This window comes from Sporothrix schenckii (genome assembly GCF_000961545.1).
Source record: "Sporothrix schenckii 1099-18 chromosome Unknown Cont38, whole genome shotgun sequence".
NCBI classification, from domain to species: domain Eukaryota; kingdom Fungi; phylum Ascomycota; class Sordariomycetes; order Ophiostomatales; family Ophiostomataceae; genus Sporothrix; species Sporothrix schenckii.
This window is the reverse complement of record NW_015971139.1, coordinates 69540-86644: the sequence shown is the minus strand read 5'-3', so window position 1 is coordinate 86644 and position 17105 is coordinate 69540. Positions and strand designations below refer to the sequence as shown.

The 17105-nt window shown below is 55.5% G+C and overlaps 8 protein-coding genes across 8 annotated transcripts; 4 read left to right on the top strand and 4 right to left on the bottom strand.

Moving 5' to 3' along the window:
- Positions 1-120: 120 nt before the first annotated feature.
- SPSK_06457 (uncharacterized protein) lies at positions 121-1128 on the bottom strand (the record flags this gene model as incomplete). Its single annotated transcript, XM_016733163.1, has 2 exons — positions 121-965; positions 1068-1128. The coding sequence occupies 2 exons, from the start codon at positions 1126-1128 to the stop codon at positions 121-123; spliced, it is 906 nt and encodes a 301-aa protein (XP_016591747.1).
- A 238-nt stretch (positions 1129-1366) lies between these two features.
- Positions 1367-2481, top strand: SPSK_06418 (peptide alpha-N-acetyltransferase; the record flags this gene model as incomplete). Its single annotated transcript, XM_016733124.1, has 2 exons — positions 1367-1481; positions 1649-2481. The coding sequence occupies 2 exons, from the start codon at positions 1367-1369 to the stop codon at positions 2479-2481; spliced, it is 948 nt and encodes a 315-aa protein (XP_016591746.1).
- Positions 2482-2723: 242 nt separating this feature from the next.
- Positions 2724-5537, bottom strand: SPSK_05929 (uncharacterized protein; the record flags this gene model as incomplete). Its single annotated transcript, XM_016732637.1, has 1 exon — positions 2724-5537. The coding sequence occupies one exon, from the start codon at positions 5535-5537 to the stop codon at positions 2724-2726; it is 2814 nt and encodes a 937-aa protein (XP_016591745.1).
- Positions 5538-6598: 1061 nt separating this feature from the next.
- On the bottom strand, positions 6599-7999 carry SPSK_06287 (translation initiation factor eIF-2B subunit beta; the record flags this gene model as incomplete). The annotated part of the gene is made up of 2 exons (XM_016732993.1): positions 6599-6680; positions 6747-7999. The coding sequence occupies 2 exons, from the start codon at positions 7997-7999 to the stop codon at positions 6599-6601; spliced, it is 1335 nt and encodes a 444-aa protein (XP_016591744.1).
- A 1116-nt stretch (positions 8000-9115) lies between these two features.
- Positions 9116-10036, top strand: SPSK_06501 (uncharacterized protein; the record flags this gene model as incomplete). Its single annotated transcript, XM_016733206.1, has 1 exon — positions 9116-10036. The coding sequence occupies one exon, from the start codon at positions 9116-9118 to the stop codon at positions 10034-10036; it is 921 nt and encodes a 306-aa protein (XP_016591743.1).
- Positions 10037-10452: 416 nt separating this feature from the next.
- SPSK_06356 (uncharacterized protein) lies at positions 10453-11663 on the bottom strand (the record flags this gene model as incomplete). Its single annotated transcript, XM_016733062.1, has 3 exons — positions 10453-11310; positions 11370-11434; positions 11543-11663. The coding sequence occupies 3 exons, from the start codon at positions 11661-11663 to the stop codon at positions 10453-10455; spliced, it is 1044 nt and encodes a 347-aa protein (XP_016591742.1).
- Positions 11664-12895: 1232 nt separating this feature from the next.
- Positions 12896-14841, top strand: SPSK_06076 (zinc knuckle transcription factor (CnjB); the record flags this gene model as incomplete). The annotated part of the gene is made up of 5 exons (XM_016732784.1): positions 12896-13379; positions 13459-14007; positions 14081-14149; positions 14235-14594; positions 14672-14841. 5 exons carry the CDS (start codon positions 12896-12898, stop codon positions 14839-14841), a joined length of 1632 nt encoding a protein of 543 aa, XP_016591741.1.
- Positions 14842-15625: 784 nt separating this feature from the next.
- Positions 15626-16837, top strand: SPSK_06354 (sphingolipid delta-4 desaturase; the record flags this gene model as incomplete). The annotated part of the gene is made up of 1 exon (XM_016733060.1): positions 15626-16837. The coding sequence occupies one exon, from the start codon at positions 15626-15628 to the stop codon at positions 16835-16837; it is 1212 nt and encodes a 403-aa protein (XP_016591740.1).
- Between the last annotated feature and the right edge of the window lie 268 nt (positions 16838-17105).

Below are 17105 nucleotides of genomic sequence, written 5' to 3'. Positions count from 1 at the left end.
ACCCTCGCTAAAAACTATTGCTGTTTTTCTTCTCCCGGATCAATGCACTATATTCCAAGGCGTCACGGAATTGCCAGCCATGATAGATGATTTATTACTATGTGAGAGCCCGGCGTCCGTTTATTGCATAATCATGCCGCCGTTGGCAGACACGACCTGGCCAGTGCACCACGCCGAGTCAGGCAGCGTCAGCATGCCCACGATGCCGGCAATTTCGGCCGGGTACGCCGGACGGCCGCCGCCCGAAAGAGGCTCGCGCGCGGCCGCGACAACGTCATCGGCATCCACGCCGGCACGCGGCCGCATGAGTGGTGCACGGTCAATCCAGCCCTTGATGTCGTTGAGGAACTCTTGCGTGTTGGATGCGTACATGGGGCCGGCCACGGGGCCCGGGTTGATGGAGTTGACCGTCGCGTGCTCAGACAGTTCGCGCGCCCACGTGCGCGTCATTGCCTCGAGGGCCGCCTTGGAACCGCCGTACACAGACTGGCCAATGAACCCGGCCGTCGATGACACAGACGACAGGTTGATGATGCGTCCCGAGCGCGTGCCGGCAGCGGGCAAGAACGGCTTGGCAGCCTGCACGAGGCGCAGTGGGCCCAGCACGTTGACGCGGTAGGTCTCGTTAAAGTCGGCCACCTTGACGTCCTCGATGCGGTCGTTGCGGGCAATGCCGGCGTTGTTGATCAGGATGTCGATCTGGAACGGCGTCGGGGTACCGTCAGCCGCATCAGGAGCAAAAAAGGCCTTGGCGAGGGCGACGATGCCCTCCGCACCACCGCCTGCAGCCGGATCGCCAGGCTCGCCGCCGACGTCGGCCTGCACGCAGAGAATTCGGACGCCATGGGCAGTGGCCAGCTCGGAACCAAGAGTCTCCGCAAGGACTTTGGACGACGCCGACGTGTAGTTGAGGACAAGGTTACAGCCCTTTGTAGCCAGGTTGCGGGCAATAGCCTCACCGATGCCTGCATGTACGGTGAAGTGTGTCAGTTTCGGTGCATGAATGCTAGAAGTCCGTGATCATAAAAGAGGGGGGAGGGGTTTCAAGGGCATGATCGCATTCTCACCTCGTGATGCACCAGTAATGATGGCCAGCTTGCCAGCCAAGGGTGGTTGGTAGGCCGCCATTGCTTTGTGTGTGGGGGGGCCCGAGAGGGGGAGTATTGGAGGTTGGGAGAGGATGGGAGACTACAAGCTCGAGAGGCTCTGGGCTGTGTTGACTTGACAGAAATAATCAAAACAATGGAGAGTTAGCTAGACTGTTAAACAAAGGGGGAATTTCTACAAAGTATTTTAAAAGGAGACGGGACAGGGACTGACGAGCTCTTGTATGGAAAGCGCGAGCCGCCAACGTCACCCGGTCACGATGCGGACTGCTAACAAATGCGCCCGCAGTCGGCCTGATCGTGATGAGGGCCAGGCCAGTCTGGGCAGGTGGGTGCACCCGACCCCAAACCCCAAACCCCGCGCCAGTGACACTGGTGCTTACCAGAGGTTGCGCGAGTCGCTCTTTCTTAGCCCGGAATTACAGCGAGGCGACTGAGGGAAATCAAGCAGCAGACAATACAGGGCAAAAAGTGGAGACCGCCGCCAAATCTATTCCCATCAATCCATTCGTACGAAATCCTCCCCGACGGCCGCTAATTAGGTTCTGCGACTTCCGCCCTCCACCGCGATCTCACCGACGACCGACATCGACAACTGCCTACGGTTTCCATCACAGACGACACCTCTATATCGACCACTCCCTCTGTTGCACACACAAATACGCAGACGATGGATATCCGACTCCTGCAGGCGTCGGATCTCCCCCTGATCCAGCATGCCAACCTCGAGAACCTGCCCGAAAATTACTTCCTCAAATACTACCTTTACCATGCTATGACCTGGCCCCAGCTCAGCTACGTCGCCGTGGACGTCAGTCGGCCTGCCAAGAGCGCCTACGACCACCCCAAGATTGTCGGCTACGTCCTCGCCAAGATGGAGGAGGAGCCCACCGACGGCGTCCAGCACGGCCACATTACCTCGCTCAGCGTCATGCGCACGCACCGCCGCCTGGGCATCGCCGAGAAGCTGATGCGACAGGCCCAGCTGGCCATGGTCGAGACCTTTGGCGCGCACTATGTGAGCCTGCACGTGCGCGTGTCCAACCGCGCTGCCATCCACCTGTACTGCGACACGCTGGGCTTCCGCAACGAAAAGACCGAGGCCAAGTACTACGCAGACGGCGAGGACGCCTTCAGCATGCGTCTCGAGCTGAGTGCCATCCGCGAGCAGATCGAGGACGGCAAGGACAAGACCGACGAGGAGGCACAGGACGAGGGCGAGCCCGTGGGCGACGTCGGCTCGACAGAAACAGTGGCAGCGGCCAAGGCGGACGCGGCCGCATCAAGACAGGCCGACAAGAAGGTCAAGGTCAAGGTGGGCCGCGGCCTGGGCGTGGGCGAACTGGTCGAGCGCGTGGAGGCCAAGTCGTCGTAGGGGACGAGCCCATGGACGTGGACGTGGACGTGGACGTGGATACCGACATTGAATTGGCGCAACGTTTTGTGATTGTGGGGTCGCTGCGAGGCGTTTGCTTCAAGTGTACGGAGTATTACTACGAGAATAGGTTTAGACAAAAGCAATATCAAACATGACTTGGTTTAACTTTGTGGAACGACGAAATTGCATTTGCATTTGTTGATAATATCCAAAACGGAAATGAAATCGGTCCTACTATGCTAATGCCTTTCCTTCTTTTCTAGTTCGCGGGCATAAGTCTGGTCTGCATCGATGCGGAGCAGCTCAACGTGCTGTGCCAGCATCTCCAGTTCGTTCACCAGCTGCTCGGTCTCGCGCCGCTGAACCTGTACTTTGGGATCCTCCTCGCCACGCTCGCCCCGTGCATTGATCATCCGTTCTAGATTCTGTTGCATCTCGGCAAGCTCCGCCTGTTTCTCCGCCATGGTCTGCTCGGCCTCCTCGGCCGCGCGATACTTTTGCGCGGCCGTGGACACAGTGGCGGGCGAGGTGTTGTCCGAATACCGTGGTGCTGGCGGGCCACCAGCGCTGGGGCTTACTGCTGGGACTTCGAGCTCTGCGTCAGGTTCTGCAGTCCAACCGAAACCACGGCTCCGGCCAAATCCGCCGAAACTACTGCCACCACCCCGGCCATCACCCGGGCCGCCCCATCCACCGCCACGGCCACGACCTAATCCGCCTCCACCACGGCCAAACATGTTGCCTAGTAGAGGTGCGACAGCCCCACCAAGACCGCCACCGAGACCAGCACCTCGATTGCCAAAGCGAGCTGCCATAGCGTCGCCAATCTGCTGTGCAATGCGGGCAGGGTTGGGGCCAGGAGGGCCTCGTTGGAATGGGATTCCAGGGACACCTGGAACGCCGTGACCATTATATACGCCCGGCACCTGTGTGCCGGCAGCATAGAATGGCTCGTTGTCTCCATGCGCATCGTAGTGTCGGTCGTAGCGGTGGCCATGCGGGTCGTGCGTATGGTGGTGCGGCTGGTGGTGACGGCCACGGCGGCCATGGTGGCTATGGCGGCCATGGTGGCTATGGCGACCATGGTGGCTGTGAGCAGCATGTTCTGCGGAGCCGGCTGTTGGCGTCCCATATCCGCCGCCGACAGCTGGGATCGTTGTCACAGGCACTGGACCGTTGCCGCTCCGGCGATCCTGCCGTCGACCCTCTTTGCGCAACTGCTTCTCCTTTCGCCGCTCCTGCTTATGCAGCTGCCGCAACTGTCGACGCTCTTGTCTGCCCTGGCGCTTCGCCTGGCGCCGCTCATGCTTGCGCTGTCTCCGCATATGCTTGCGAGCCCGGCGCTGTTGGCGGTACACTTGCTTTTGGCGACGCTTCAGCTCCTTCCACTGTTTCATCATGTTCTTCACTTCGACACGGAGTGCCGCTGCCTCAGCCGGTTGACTGACAGCTCGCACGGGCCCAGATGTTAGACCCGGCATTGAGGGCCCGGGGTAGGCGGGTGGTGCTCCCCGTTCGTCGACGGACCGGATGCCTTCGTTAGCCGCCTTTACGTCGTCACGGGTAATCGGCTGGTCTGGGTGATTGAGCCACTGCTGAAGATAGGCGTGAGCCGCAGGCAATTGGCGGTCGTCGAGCTTGTTGTAAGGCGGCAGAGAGCCGACCGAGGCGGCGGACTCACTGGAAGAAGAGCCTGAGTCGGACGACGAGCTTGACTGGGAGGAGGACGACGAGGAGGAGGAAGAGGACGACGACGACGTTGTTGACGAGATCGATCCTCGGCGGCGGGGTGGAGGGACGACATTTGCCGCTGCTACACCACCGTACTTTGCATCAACAGACCTACCACGAGAGCCTGGCATACCAAGACCAACATGGATGCCCGGTGGTGGTGGCGGCGGCGGAGGTGCCGCTGGGATAATGGTGCGGTTGCCGTAGCTGATGCCGCGCTCGTCAAACACAAGACCGCCAATCCGCAGGCCCGTACGGTCGGCCACAAACCGGTTGTTACCAAAGACAACACGGTCCCCATCCACCGTCATGCCAGCAAATGACAGTGCGCCTGGGCGGGGAGCATCTGCTGGTACTTGTGAAGCTGCCGGGGGACTGATTGGCGTCCGCATAGTGTTTGGTCGAGACGAGTCACTGGCAGCCAAGGATGCAGCGGCGGCTGTGTCGACCGGCGACGGAGTCCACTGCTGTGCTGGGATCTGATGGTCATGGCGAGCACCGCTTAGGTCGTCACGCAGGCGCACGATGACACCACGGGGACCAAAAAACCCATCGTTCCACTGCCGCAACGACGCGGCGACCTCGAGCTGCTGCTGGCGGGAGAGAGCTGAAGACACGGACGGAGTTGTCGGGGTCGAATGTGGTTGATCGTTTGCTTCCATGTCGATGAGCTGGATGCCGTCTGATGCACTGTCACGCTGCGTCCGCAGCCATTCCAGATGGGCTGTCGACGGTGAATTGTCATCTTCTTCAGCGCACAGCTTGCGGTCAATCACAGCATTGTTGTGGGCCTCTGTGACTTTCCCCGACAGGTGGCTATGCGGCAGCAGATAGCTCACAAACGTCGACCAGTCGTCGGCGCGCACGTCGCGCTGCAGAAGCTGGGTAGCGGGGAAGGGAAGGTCGCTTGGTGATGTATTTGCTGCAATGGCCAGTGGCAGATCGTAGACAAAGTACTGGTGTTCGGCATGGGCATCATCAAACGAATCAGTTCCAGGCGAAGGTGGTGGAGCCGGCCGTGTGGCAAAGTAGGCAGCGGCCGATGCAGCCGATGTGGCAATGTCAGGGCCCAACTCAAGTCCGCCGCCAGGGCTGGGGCCGGCATCAACCGCGACCGTGTTCGGTTGTTGAAGTTCGCGTGTCGTAATGGAGGGTGGAGGTGATACAGGCGGTGTGTAGATGATCAGCTCGTCATCGGGAGACGACGTTGTCGTGGACTGCGCTGCAGTAGAACTTCTAGCTGTTGAGTGGCTGTCCGCAGTCTGTGAGTAAATGTCCGTCTCCGAATATGGTGGAGGCGGCGCGTCGTCGTGTGAGGCCATATCTGCTGTGGCCTCGGAGGCGGGAAGTACCGATGGCTGAAGATGTGATATGCTGTGTTTTGAACAATGCTCGACGGTATTAGGGAGCCATCAACATAATAACAACTAAGTAAAGTAAAGCCAATGTATGCAAGAACTAGACAAAATAGAAGGGAGAAACAATGAAGCGTGATCGTAGGATCACAAGGAAGAAGATGACGCGGGATGGTAGGACGTATATATCACTAGATTGACGTTGGCATTAGGGAGGAGACGGCGACAGCCAGCGCATGTTAAGAGGATGCGTTGAGCCTAAGGTGGTTGAGGAGCTGGCTTTCATCAGGGCGACAGGGCAAGCTGCGACGGGCCATTTTGCTCGTGTTCTTGGCCTTTCTGGCGCCTCTCACTGTGTCGACTCTTAATCGACGATACGCTCGGGTCATCATTCCTTCCTGTTTTACGGTTGCCTTCTTTCAATTCCTTCCTCTTTCGGTCCCAGCACCCTTCCCAGTTTCGTACTGTTACATCAGTACATCAGGAAAGTGCGGCCAGCATGGCAGGGAGCTAGCCCTAAACTAGCGGCCAGACCGACCCCTCAATGTCCTGAATGGTCGTTTGGAGGTTGCCTAAAGTGACGCGGCATTCGTCGATGTTGTGGAAGTGTTTAGAAAGGAAAGGAGCCTCTCATCGACCTGTCATATTCTGCAGTTCCCTTCTAAAGGGCAACGGGCAGCTGCCAATGTGAAAATGATTTCCCAACATTGGGTAATTTAGGTGAGGCCTCATGTGCGGCTCCTCCTCGCTTGACTGTTCAAGATGGCTGGTATTATTGGCTACAATCGCGCTGCCTGCCACAGGGCTGACGCCTATGACGTGGACCGCAGATATGGGATTTGACTTCCCATTTTGGATCTGCATGACGGAGGATGTCGTACTTTCTCGCAAGGCTATATGTATTTGGAGGCTTGGATTCTGCCTCCGTTGTCTATTTTCCTTGTCTTTTTCCGCACCCTCTCGCTAAATGTCAAACCGTGAATAATGGGCTGATGATAATCACTGGCGTTTTTTATTACTGCATTGGCTCATTGTTTGTACAGCTCCAGCTCCTCCCTCTTGTAGTGATCAGCGATCACGCTCTCGAGGTAGTCTTTTGTATGCGGGCCACTGCTTTGTTAGCAACACGTACCAACAAGGAAGACAACAAGAGATAAAGATGTATCGGCCACTCACAGGTTAGTCACGTAGATGTCAATCAGGCTCGCCGGCAAAAACTCGGTTACCGCCGTCTCGATCGCAAGCCCGCCATCGCCCACGAGGCTGCCGTCAGCAAATCGTGCGAGCTGGCCAGGCTCACCCCACTCGACAAAGGCATCCGGGTTCGTCAGCGCCTCCGGCGACAGCTTGTACACGCCGCCCACCACCAGCACCGTGCGGCGCTGCGCCCGTGCAGCCCGTGCCAGACGTAGACTGCCTGCGCCCGCCAATATGCCGCCGTTAGCGGCAATTGCTCGTGCATCGATTACAACGCGGTTGACACGGGACATGTACGCTGAGACAGCTGTGCTGCTGAGGTGGACAATCGGGCATTTGGCCGCGCCAAGTCGCTTGTAAAGGGAGCTGATGCCAGACGTTGGTGGCGCGGTGGCGCCCACCAAGTACAGGGTATACCGCCGCCGCGCAGCCGCCTTTATCAAAAACTTTTCGATTGTTCGCGAAGGTTCGGCATAAACCATCACCGTGTCGCCTGGCCGGATCTGACTCTCGGCAAAACCGGCAATCTGGTCGTCTGCCTGGCCGATCTCGTCCTTGATTTCTTCAATACCATCCAGAATCTCGTCGCGCAGCGCGGCGGTGCGACTGCTTTCTCCCTTTCCTCCATGTGTAGGACCTCCCGGCACGGGTGTCGAAGCCCCCGATCCTGCCGAGCTGACCTCGCCGCTGGCTGTGACAGACGCTGGCTCCACAGCCGACAAAAGGTTGAACATAGACTGGTACGGACCTGTCACAATCAAGGATGGTTGCCGTGTTGTGCGCGCAAGTGCTGTGTAGGAAGGCGATGCAACTATACTCGGCACCTGCCCGGGCTGTACTGAGTCGGCCCGCAGGTCGGATATGCTGCCGGACATGCTGCCGGCTACGCTCGGATCCTCGCCATTCTCGGTCCGATCTGCCTCAACCTCGTCGTGGATCAGACCCAGTACCCGCCGTACAATGTTTCCAATGACCAGCTCCTGCGGTTGTGCGTCCACGAGCTTGCGTCCCGCCTGGCACACACGGTCCAACAGCTGGTCGACGTCGGCCCACTTGGCCTTGGACACCACGAGCGACATCACATGTGCCGTCACCAGCGCGCACGACTCGGGTCCACGGATCTGGCGACGCTTTAGCAGACTGCACGCCTGCTCAATGGCCGCCTCAAGGTGCAGTTTGGCATGGAGGAAGGAGTCGAGGGTTGGCGCGTAGCCATGTTGTGTAGGCGCCATTGCAAGGGCTACGAAACGCCCACTTAGTCAGTTTATCGGTATGTAGCTTGTGTGTCGAGTTTGCTCTTTGGATTGTCGTTGTGGATGTTCTGTCGCCCTGTTTGTACTGTTCCGTACTGATGCTCGAAACTTCAAAAATGAGTCAAAATGCTCCGTTTTGGCGGGGCTGCCAGACAGAATCGCGACCCCAAACACACTATAATACGACGCATAGGCACTGTACACGCCCACATAGCTTACTATGCCGTATTCGGAAAGGCCATGATTAGTCACGTAGTCCAATTCTTATCGCGTCCGATAAAACACATGGACGGTTGTTGATAAGAGATAAGCCGCCATGCCCCTCACAATTTTTTAACTAATTTGTGCGGAGACAGGAAAGAACGATTGAATGCACGCAGCTGAAGGTTCGTTGCGGCGCGTCTTACTGAGAGAGCAAAAGGAAGTGCAATGCGCCGCGCAATAATAGATAGGGGAAGAGCCATAGGTCGGTGAAATGTCCAAATTATTGAAGCTAGAGACAGTATTTAAATGTGACAATTTGAAAAACATAGTGGAATGCCGTGAACAGCGTGCCCTAATGACGGTTCCCTTCTTTGTTAAGGTACGTCCGCTACAGCATTTACTTGCCTGCCCCCTCTCTGTTAGGGTACGTCCCTATTCGTAATCATATATGCAGTGTCTCGCTCTTGCAGTATGTTAAGTTAGATATTGCGTTTTGCTCCTTCCCCTAGCAGAAGGCTACGATTGGTTACCATGCTCGCGCCATGTCTCGCTGCCTGGGCTGTTCTTCGTGCGCTGGGGAAGCTTTTAGTGTGCTGAAGCATACGAAGCATACCGTATTCCACAGACCCAATCAGCGACTGCTTTTGATTTCCTTGTGTTTGTTTCCCCCCTTTATCTTTTCCGATTTATTCAAATGGAGGCTTCCATTCCTTCCTTCCTTTTTATTCTTTTTTCTTGCATTTGGTTACCCTCTTGCTTCCCCTTCCATTTGGTCTCGTCGCGAAAGGATTAACCCCCTCCACCCATATATTCCCAAGCTGCCTCGTTTCCGTACACATATTCTTCAGTACCATTTCCGTACCCATCTTGCCTTTCATTCTTTTCTCCACCATGAGTCTCCTCGAAGTGATACAGCGTATCGTTGGGCCATGGCTCATGCTAGCTGACTCCGCGTACTACCTGCCCGTCACCATCGTGGGCCTCGTTCGATCGGGTAATTGGTCTACCCTTTTCAACTGGAGCAAATTCCAGTCGGCCTGGTTTGGTCGCTTCTGGGGCTACATGGGACCGCAAGTGCGGAAGGGTGTCGAGCCTATTGTCGTTCCCCTCCTCAAAGGGCGCGTCAGCCACGGTCGCAAGCTCAACGACGGCGAGGAGATATCCACCGCGCCTCTGCCTGTGAGCGGGACCGTCATCGAGGTTGGCCCCGGCTCTGGCATGTGGGTGTCAGTCTTCAAGGAGATTGGCATCGCCACCCAAGCGACTGCCGATGGCGCTGTTCGCCAGAGGAAGGGCATTGCATCCACATCCACTGCTGTGAGCACATCGGGGGGCGTCACAAAGATTTACGGTGTCGAGCCGAATGCGGGCGTGCATGATGGGCTGCGCCAGCGCGTACATGACGCCGGCTTGGAGGATGTCTATGAGATTGTGCCTGTCGGGATCCAGGATGTTGCCGCCAACTCGGACGCCATCACGGCCAACAGCGTCGATTGCGTCGTCACAATTTTGTGCCTTTGCGGCATTCCGTCGCCACGGGATAACATCCGCGCCCTGTACGACTACCTCAAGCCTGGCGGCCGCATGTACGTCTTTGAGCACGTCTGCAACCGCAAGCACTGGTCCATCTATCTGTACCAGAAATGGATCAACCTGTTCTGGCCGATCATGGTTGGCGGCTGCGAGCTCCAGCGCGATACCGGCCGCTACTTGCGCGACGCTGGTCCTTGGACGAATGTTGACTTGTCACCACTTTCCGGCGAATTGTGGTTCCAATCAGTCCCTCACGTTGTTGGTGTCTTGACAAAGTGAGTGCGAGTGGACGAAAATTGCGAATTGGCGTCCACGATCCTAGCGTGCCTCAAGACGATATCTTATGACACCCGACGACGCACGAAACTGTTCCCACATCCCGAATTCACTGATACGCTTTTGATATTTCTCTATCCTCTTGTTCTTGTTACTGTCATGTTTCAGCTATGTACTCCTTTTCGTCCACTCTCTATCATAAATGCCCATTACTTCTTGTGCACTGCTACATCAATTTGGTTTTGTGTCAAGTCACAAGACTTATAGTTGTTCGTGTTTCGTTTTCCTTTTTTTTATTTTCTTTTTTATGTTGTATGTTTGTCTGTCTCGCATTTCTGTACTACAAACTATAGTCTGTCCTTTCAATTTTTAAATTTGACTGTATTCATTCATTCGGTACATCTGGCCGGTATCAATGTCTAGAAGCGAGCAGTGACTGCAGGGGGCTTGTTGTTGAAGATGTTGTCAATCTCCTCCAAAATTTCCGGCGTAAGTTTCTTGTACACAGCCACCGCCTTCACGTTCTCGTAAACCTGTGCAGGACCACTCGCGCCCGTAATCGCCGAGCTCACATTGGGGTTTGCTAGCACCCAGGCGAGGGCCAGGATGCTCGTCTTGGTCTCGAGCCGTTCAGCAATGGGCTCCAGTTTGTTGACGTTGGCGATAATGGCATCCCACTGCTCCTTGCCTGTGCGCTTCCAGTAGCCCTTGACAAAGTCGATCTTCTCGTTGGCAAAGCGCGAGTCGTCCGGAATGCCGTTCTTGTATTTGCCCGACAGGATGCCCTGCTTCATGGGCGAGAAGACAGTCAGGCCTAGGCCCGTTTCGCGGTATAGGTGCGCAAACTCCTGCTCGACCTTGGCGCGGTCAATGATATTGTATGCAGGCTGTTCCATCAGTGGACCGACAAGGCCCAGTTTGTCGGCGTACCGCCAGGCCTGCGCAATCTCATCGGCGTTCCATTCAGACGTGCCCCAGTACAAGACCTTACCGGTGTCGATCAGGTGGTTAAAAGCACGGACGGTTTCCTCCATCGGCGTCTGACGATCGGGTCGGTGGGCGTAGACGAGGTCAACGTAGTCCAGCTGAAGGCGCTCCAGCGATTGATTTATGCCTTCAATGATGTGCTTGCGCGAAAGGCCGACGTTATTGGTACGGTTGCTGCCAAAGGCACCTCCCCAGTAGATCTTTGTGGAAATGACTAGGTCGTTACGCTTCCAGCCGAACTTGCGAATGGCTTCGCCCATCACCACCTCGGACTCGCCCTCAGAGTAGGCCTGATGACTATTAGATGCGTATACCAAGGGACAAAATTTTTAAGGAAAGCGAATCTTACCTCAGCACTGTCAAAAAAGTTGACACCACAATCGTAAGCGGCCTTCATGCACGCAAAAGTGCCCTCTACAAAAAGAGAGAGTCAGCAAGACATCATACCAGACAGCATGCACCTCTACCCCCGCGCCTGTCACAGAAACCGCCACATCTCCTAAAATGTCAGCAGTAACACACCCTTGTCCACGTGGCCACCGTAAGTCAGCCAGCCGCCCAGCGAAATGGCCGAGACCTTGAGACCGGACCGGCCCAGAAAGCGGTACTCCATCTCCGGAAGGCCCTCGGGTTTGGTAGCCATTTTGTATGCTTTTGATTGGAGAGATAGGTAACTGATAAATAAGTGCCTAGATTGAACAGATGAGTGTACGTTGTACGTGTGAAGGTGATGGAAATTGTGCGTTTAAAGTAGTAGGGGTTGTCCAAGCTCTTTCAATGAGGGGCAGAAGCAGGCTTTATGGGATTTCGCCTTGCCGTGTTCCGTTCACTATCTCCAATCTCCATGACCATGGCCGCCTTGCCTGGGTGCTTTGGTCCAGTTTGGGAAGGCCGTCCCGCCAGAATAGTGCCGGGGCCGGGGCCGTCCTGGCGTTGCTTTGGTCCTTTTGCTCACAAATCAAACAAGAAAAGTGGCCAAAGTAAGGAGCGAAAAGCAAAAGGTGGGGACATGAGGAAAGAGCGATCCGTGGGAGTGAAGCGGGGGCGAAAGCAAAAGCAATGGGTACCAGCTGGTTAATATCGGCGGCACAAGTACAACAGCAGCGAAAACAGACACGGAGAGAATCAAATGGAGAGGGACGCAAAAAGCGGGCCATTGAGGTTTCAAGTCTCTCGGCAGCCACTTCCGGCGAAAAACAAGAGAGAAGGGAAAAGGACAGCACGTGGTGAAACAGATCACGACGAGCGCAAGTGGTCTCTTATAGCGGATGGCTGCCTAATACGGAAGTAACAACAAACAGCGGTGCAACCCAATCCGTGGACGGCGACGCGCACTATCAGAAACATTTTGTTCGTCAGGAACTCATAACTAAAATCGTCGTCAATAGAATGGCGCTTCCAACTAAGTGACCTGCATCTGTAGACGATGTTCCGCCCTGTTCCCATTGCACCATCCGTCAATGTCTATGAAGCCTTCCTTCCTGATTTGGATGTTTGTCCAGAGCATTCAGCAGAGGCAGTCACGACCGGCGGGTTCCTTCCCTTCCTGTGCAGTATACGCAAAACTCTCGTTGGTGCGTTCCGTTTTGTATGATTCGGCGTAAAAATGTGCTGATAACTTTTCTTCTCGCGTTTTGAGAATCTTTTCCTTCCAAACTCTTCTTCCATTTGCATCTCAATAGGGTTTCCCGATAGCGTCTTGTACTCTGTTGAACAGATTTGTACAAACTACACGCCACCTAGAAAGGGTATTTCGCCGTTTGGTAGTTTCATATCTTCTTGTTTGCCTCATTTGTTTTCTCTTTCCCTGATTTTGCAAGTTGCAATACACATCGACAAATGTACTGACGCCCATCGAGCAGCAGAATCCATACAATGTCGTGGAACAACGCTCCCGACGGCGGCCCTGCCACTGAAGGCTACGGCGGCAGTGGTGGCTTTGATGGCTTCAGCAATGACGCCAGAAACTACGGTGGTGATACTGGATTTGGTGGAGGCGACTTCGGTGACAGCGGCGGTGGTGACCGTGCCTGCTTCAACTGCGGTCAGCCGGGCCACAACAAGGCGGACTGCCCTGTTCCCCGCCAGTTTTCTGGCGAGTGTAATAGTTGCGGTAAAGAGGGCCACATGTCTAAGGACTGCCCTGATGCCGGCCCCATGGTCTGCCGCCGCTGCAAGAAGGCGGGCCACATGGCTCGTGAGTGCAGCATGCCCGTGGTCTGTCCTCGCTGCGGTGAAGGCCATCATGTGTCCGAATGCTCCATGCCCATGATTTGCCGCGTTTGCAGCGAGGAGGGTCATTTGGCCAAAGACTGCCCATCTGCTCCGCCCCGTGTCTGCAACAACTGCCAGGAGGAGGGTAAGCCTATCCCAAAACAAGTGCATGTAATCCTGTCCACTCAGTAACGCGTCTGCTGATCACCTTGTACCTCCACCAGGCCACGAAACAAAGGACTGCAAGTCTCCCCGCAAGATCATCCGCGACGACGTTCCCGAAAAGGCACCCGATAAGGCCCTCGAGATGATCCGCGCGGCTGTGGCCGAAAAGGACCTCGATGATGTCAAGGCAGCCTTCCTGACGTACGTCAAGGCTTGTCCCGATGTGACGTACGTTGAGATGGAACAGATGTTTCGCAACGAGAACATTGGCGTCTACCTCATTGGTGTTGAGCGCAGTGACCTATCCGTCACCCTCACGAACATGGATCTTCAGGGCAACCTTGATCGCAAGTACACCGTCACATTCCGCTTCCAGGACAAGCCTTCGCGCCCCCGTGAGAAGTCTATCTGGCCTGCCAATACTGAGGAGAACTTGGCCCGCTTGGCCAATGGCGGTGAACCCGTTGCCCGTGGCATCCCGCTCTGCATGAACTGCCGCGAGCTCGGCCACACCTCGCGCAGCTGCCCCAACGAGCGCATGGAAAACACCGAGCACGCCTCTGTTGCTTGTCAGAACTGTGGCAGCGAGGGTCATCGTCTGCGTGATTGTAAGCAAAGCCGCCTTCCATTTTCACAACCATGGTCAACGATTTACCCAAAGCAGCACTGACACACATTTAGGCAAGGCTCCTCGTGTCGACAAGTTTGCTTGCCGTAATTGTGGCCAAAGCGGCCACACCTCCAAGGAGTGTAAGCTTCAAGCCAATCGGTCTCGTCTCTTCCATCACGAACATCATCAGCGAAACTAACTTTTGTTTTCTCACTCTTATCGCAGGCACCGAGCCCCGTTCAGCTGAGGGCGTTGAGTGCCGCAAGTGTAGCGAAAGTATGCAATCAAACTTCCCTTGGGTGTTGCATGTGTTTCATTTTGAGCCGACAGCTAACAAAGGTCAAGCCGGCCACTTCTCGCGCGATTGCCCTCGGGGCGGCGGTGGTGGCGGCTGCCGTAACTGTGGTCAAGAAGGCCACATGGCCCGCGACTGTACGGTACCACGCAAGATTGTGTGTCGCAACTGTGACCAGGAGGGTCATACGTCTCGCGATTGTCCGGAGCCCCTCAACATGGAGAAGATGCAGTGCCGCAACTGCGACGAGTATGGCCATATGTCCAAGGACTGTTCCCAGCCTCGCAACAGTACGTCAACCTGTCCCTTTTTGTTTTGAAGGTCTGCTTTGCCGTTGCGATACTAACAGCGAACTCTTGTAACACAGTGGAACGTGTTCGCTGCTCCAACTGCAATGAAATGGGCCACTTCCAGTCCAAATGCCCGGGGATCAACAACGGCGGGGACGGCGGTTTCGATGACCGCTTCGGCGGCGGGAATGACTTTGGCTCGACCGCAGATGTCGGCCAGGTTGGTGGCGGCGGCAGTGGTTGGTAAAGGCCATGGCTACCAAGAAATCTGCCCTTGCATCCCGTACTTTATTGCGGTGGACGATGGCAACGACGATTGTAACGAGTGACAGAACAGGAGATATTGAAATGCCAGTACTGTGGCACAGATCAATGGCAACCGATGCCCGCGAGGAAGACGTGTGGAAAGGATGATTTTTTTTCAGAGAAATGTAACAATACCTCAATAGAGGTTGTATGTACGAAATACTCATATGTACTCAATACCTACTTTTGTTACGCTTAAGCTGCCACATACATGTTCCTCTACATATGTTGCCTACTCCTTAATTGCCCCAGGTCGAGGCGGTGTCTCAGTGCGGACCACGCGGGTCAACGAACAGCCAACGGCGACCGAATAGCACTTCCCTTTCAGAGGTTTAGGTGGCGGAATACGAAGTATGTTCGTACGTTTAGAGGCTAAGAGTGGGGTTGGTTGCTAAGCCCGCCAGTTGAACCACTAGAACGAGCCAAAAGGCACCTAAACAACGCATTGCTTGTGCCCTGTTCCTTCTGTGCCTGGATTTGATCTTATCTTGATTGTGCGACATAGTGTTGTCCCTATTCTTGAACCGTTTCCTTTCAACACCTCTCTGCACGATCGTTTCGGCTCCCGACCCTTCTTCAGGTTACGTCCTGGGAGTGACCATTCCTTTCTATCCTCGCTTCTCCTACTAATCAATCCGCTCTCGAATGTTGACCTGACGACTACCTATCAGCTCTCCATTCGATCCCCAAGACCTCATCTGGGACCCCTTTTCAGGATATTCAAGATGGCATTAACCGCTTCTCCGGCGACAGCGTCCTCACTACAAGCTAACAGCAACGGCGCAACGGCAAGAGTCAAGGCCTCTGCCGTGCCTAGAGATACAGAGTCAAATGGCACGGCCAATGGCGAGTCTAACGATGCCTCCGCTCCTACCAACACGATTGAAGCGCAAGCGAAATATCGCGACTTTTTCTGGACATACACCGAGGAGCCGCACCGCTCACGGCGACTCGCCATCATCAAGGCACATCCAGATGTCACCAAGCTATGCGGTCCCGAGCCTCTGACCAAATACCTTGTCGTTGGTGTGGTGTCCCTACAGGTTGGTCTTGGTATTGCCCTTGCCAGAGCGGGCTACGGCTTCTTCTCGTGGCCGTTCTGGGCCGTTGCGTACGTCGTTGGTGCAACGGCCAACCAGAACCTGTTCCTGGCCATCCACGAGATCTCTCACAACCTTGCTTTCCGCTCGCCATTGGCCAACCGCCTACTCGCGATCGTGGCCAACCTCCCGATTGGCATCCCCTACAGCGCGTCCTTCCGCCCCTACCACCTGACGCACCACAAGTCGCTCGGCGTTGACGGCCTCGACACGGACTTGCCGACCGCTGCGGAGGCTTTCGTTCTCGACTCGATCCTCGGCAAGGCCTTTTTCTGCACCTTCCAAATCTTCTTCTATGCCCTTCGTCCTATGGCGGTCATGCGCATTCCCTTTACTAAAATCCACGCTCTGAACGTCGCAGCTCAGGCCGTCTTTGACTACGTCCTTGTCAAGTCCTTTGGCATGCAGCCGCTCCTCTACCTCCTTCTGTCGTCGTTCCTCGCCGGGTCGCTGCACCCCCTGGCCGGCCACTTCATTGCGGAGCACTATGTCTACGACACCGTCACGCCGGATGCCAGTGACCCGTCCAACGGGATCCCCATCCCTGAGACCTACAGCTACTACGGGCCTTTGAACATTTGCGCGTACAATGTCGGCTATCACAATGAGCACCACGACTTCCCCGCGGTGCCATGGACGCGGCTGGAGCGGCTGCGGGCCATGGCGCCCGACTTCTACGACAACCTGCCTCACCATGTCAGCTGGACGTACGTGATTTGGCGTTTCATCTGGGACGACACTGTCGGGCTGCGGTGCCGTGTGAAGCGCAAGACGGGTGGCCGACTGGTGGGCGGTGCCAAGATTGCGGAGTGGACAGAAACCGAGGTACAGGCTTAAATGGATCGATGGCAACAAAAGGATATTTGGCCGCCTGTGTGGAATTCTTAGATAAGGTGTGGTATTGATTATTAAAAGTATGAGTGAAACAATACGGCGTTCGAGAACACGTTAACATTGTTAACCAAAAGCGACAATAAGTATATATTAATAGAATTCGATTTGTGTCCCTTCTAATACAGATCGATATTTACGAATCTTTTTACAATACAGTTGAATTGGAAACAGCGAGGGAAGACGTAAGTAGTGTAACTTCCTTCCGTTCGGT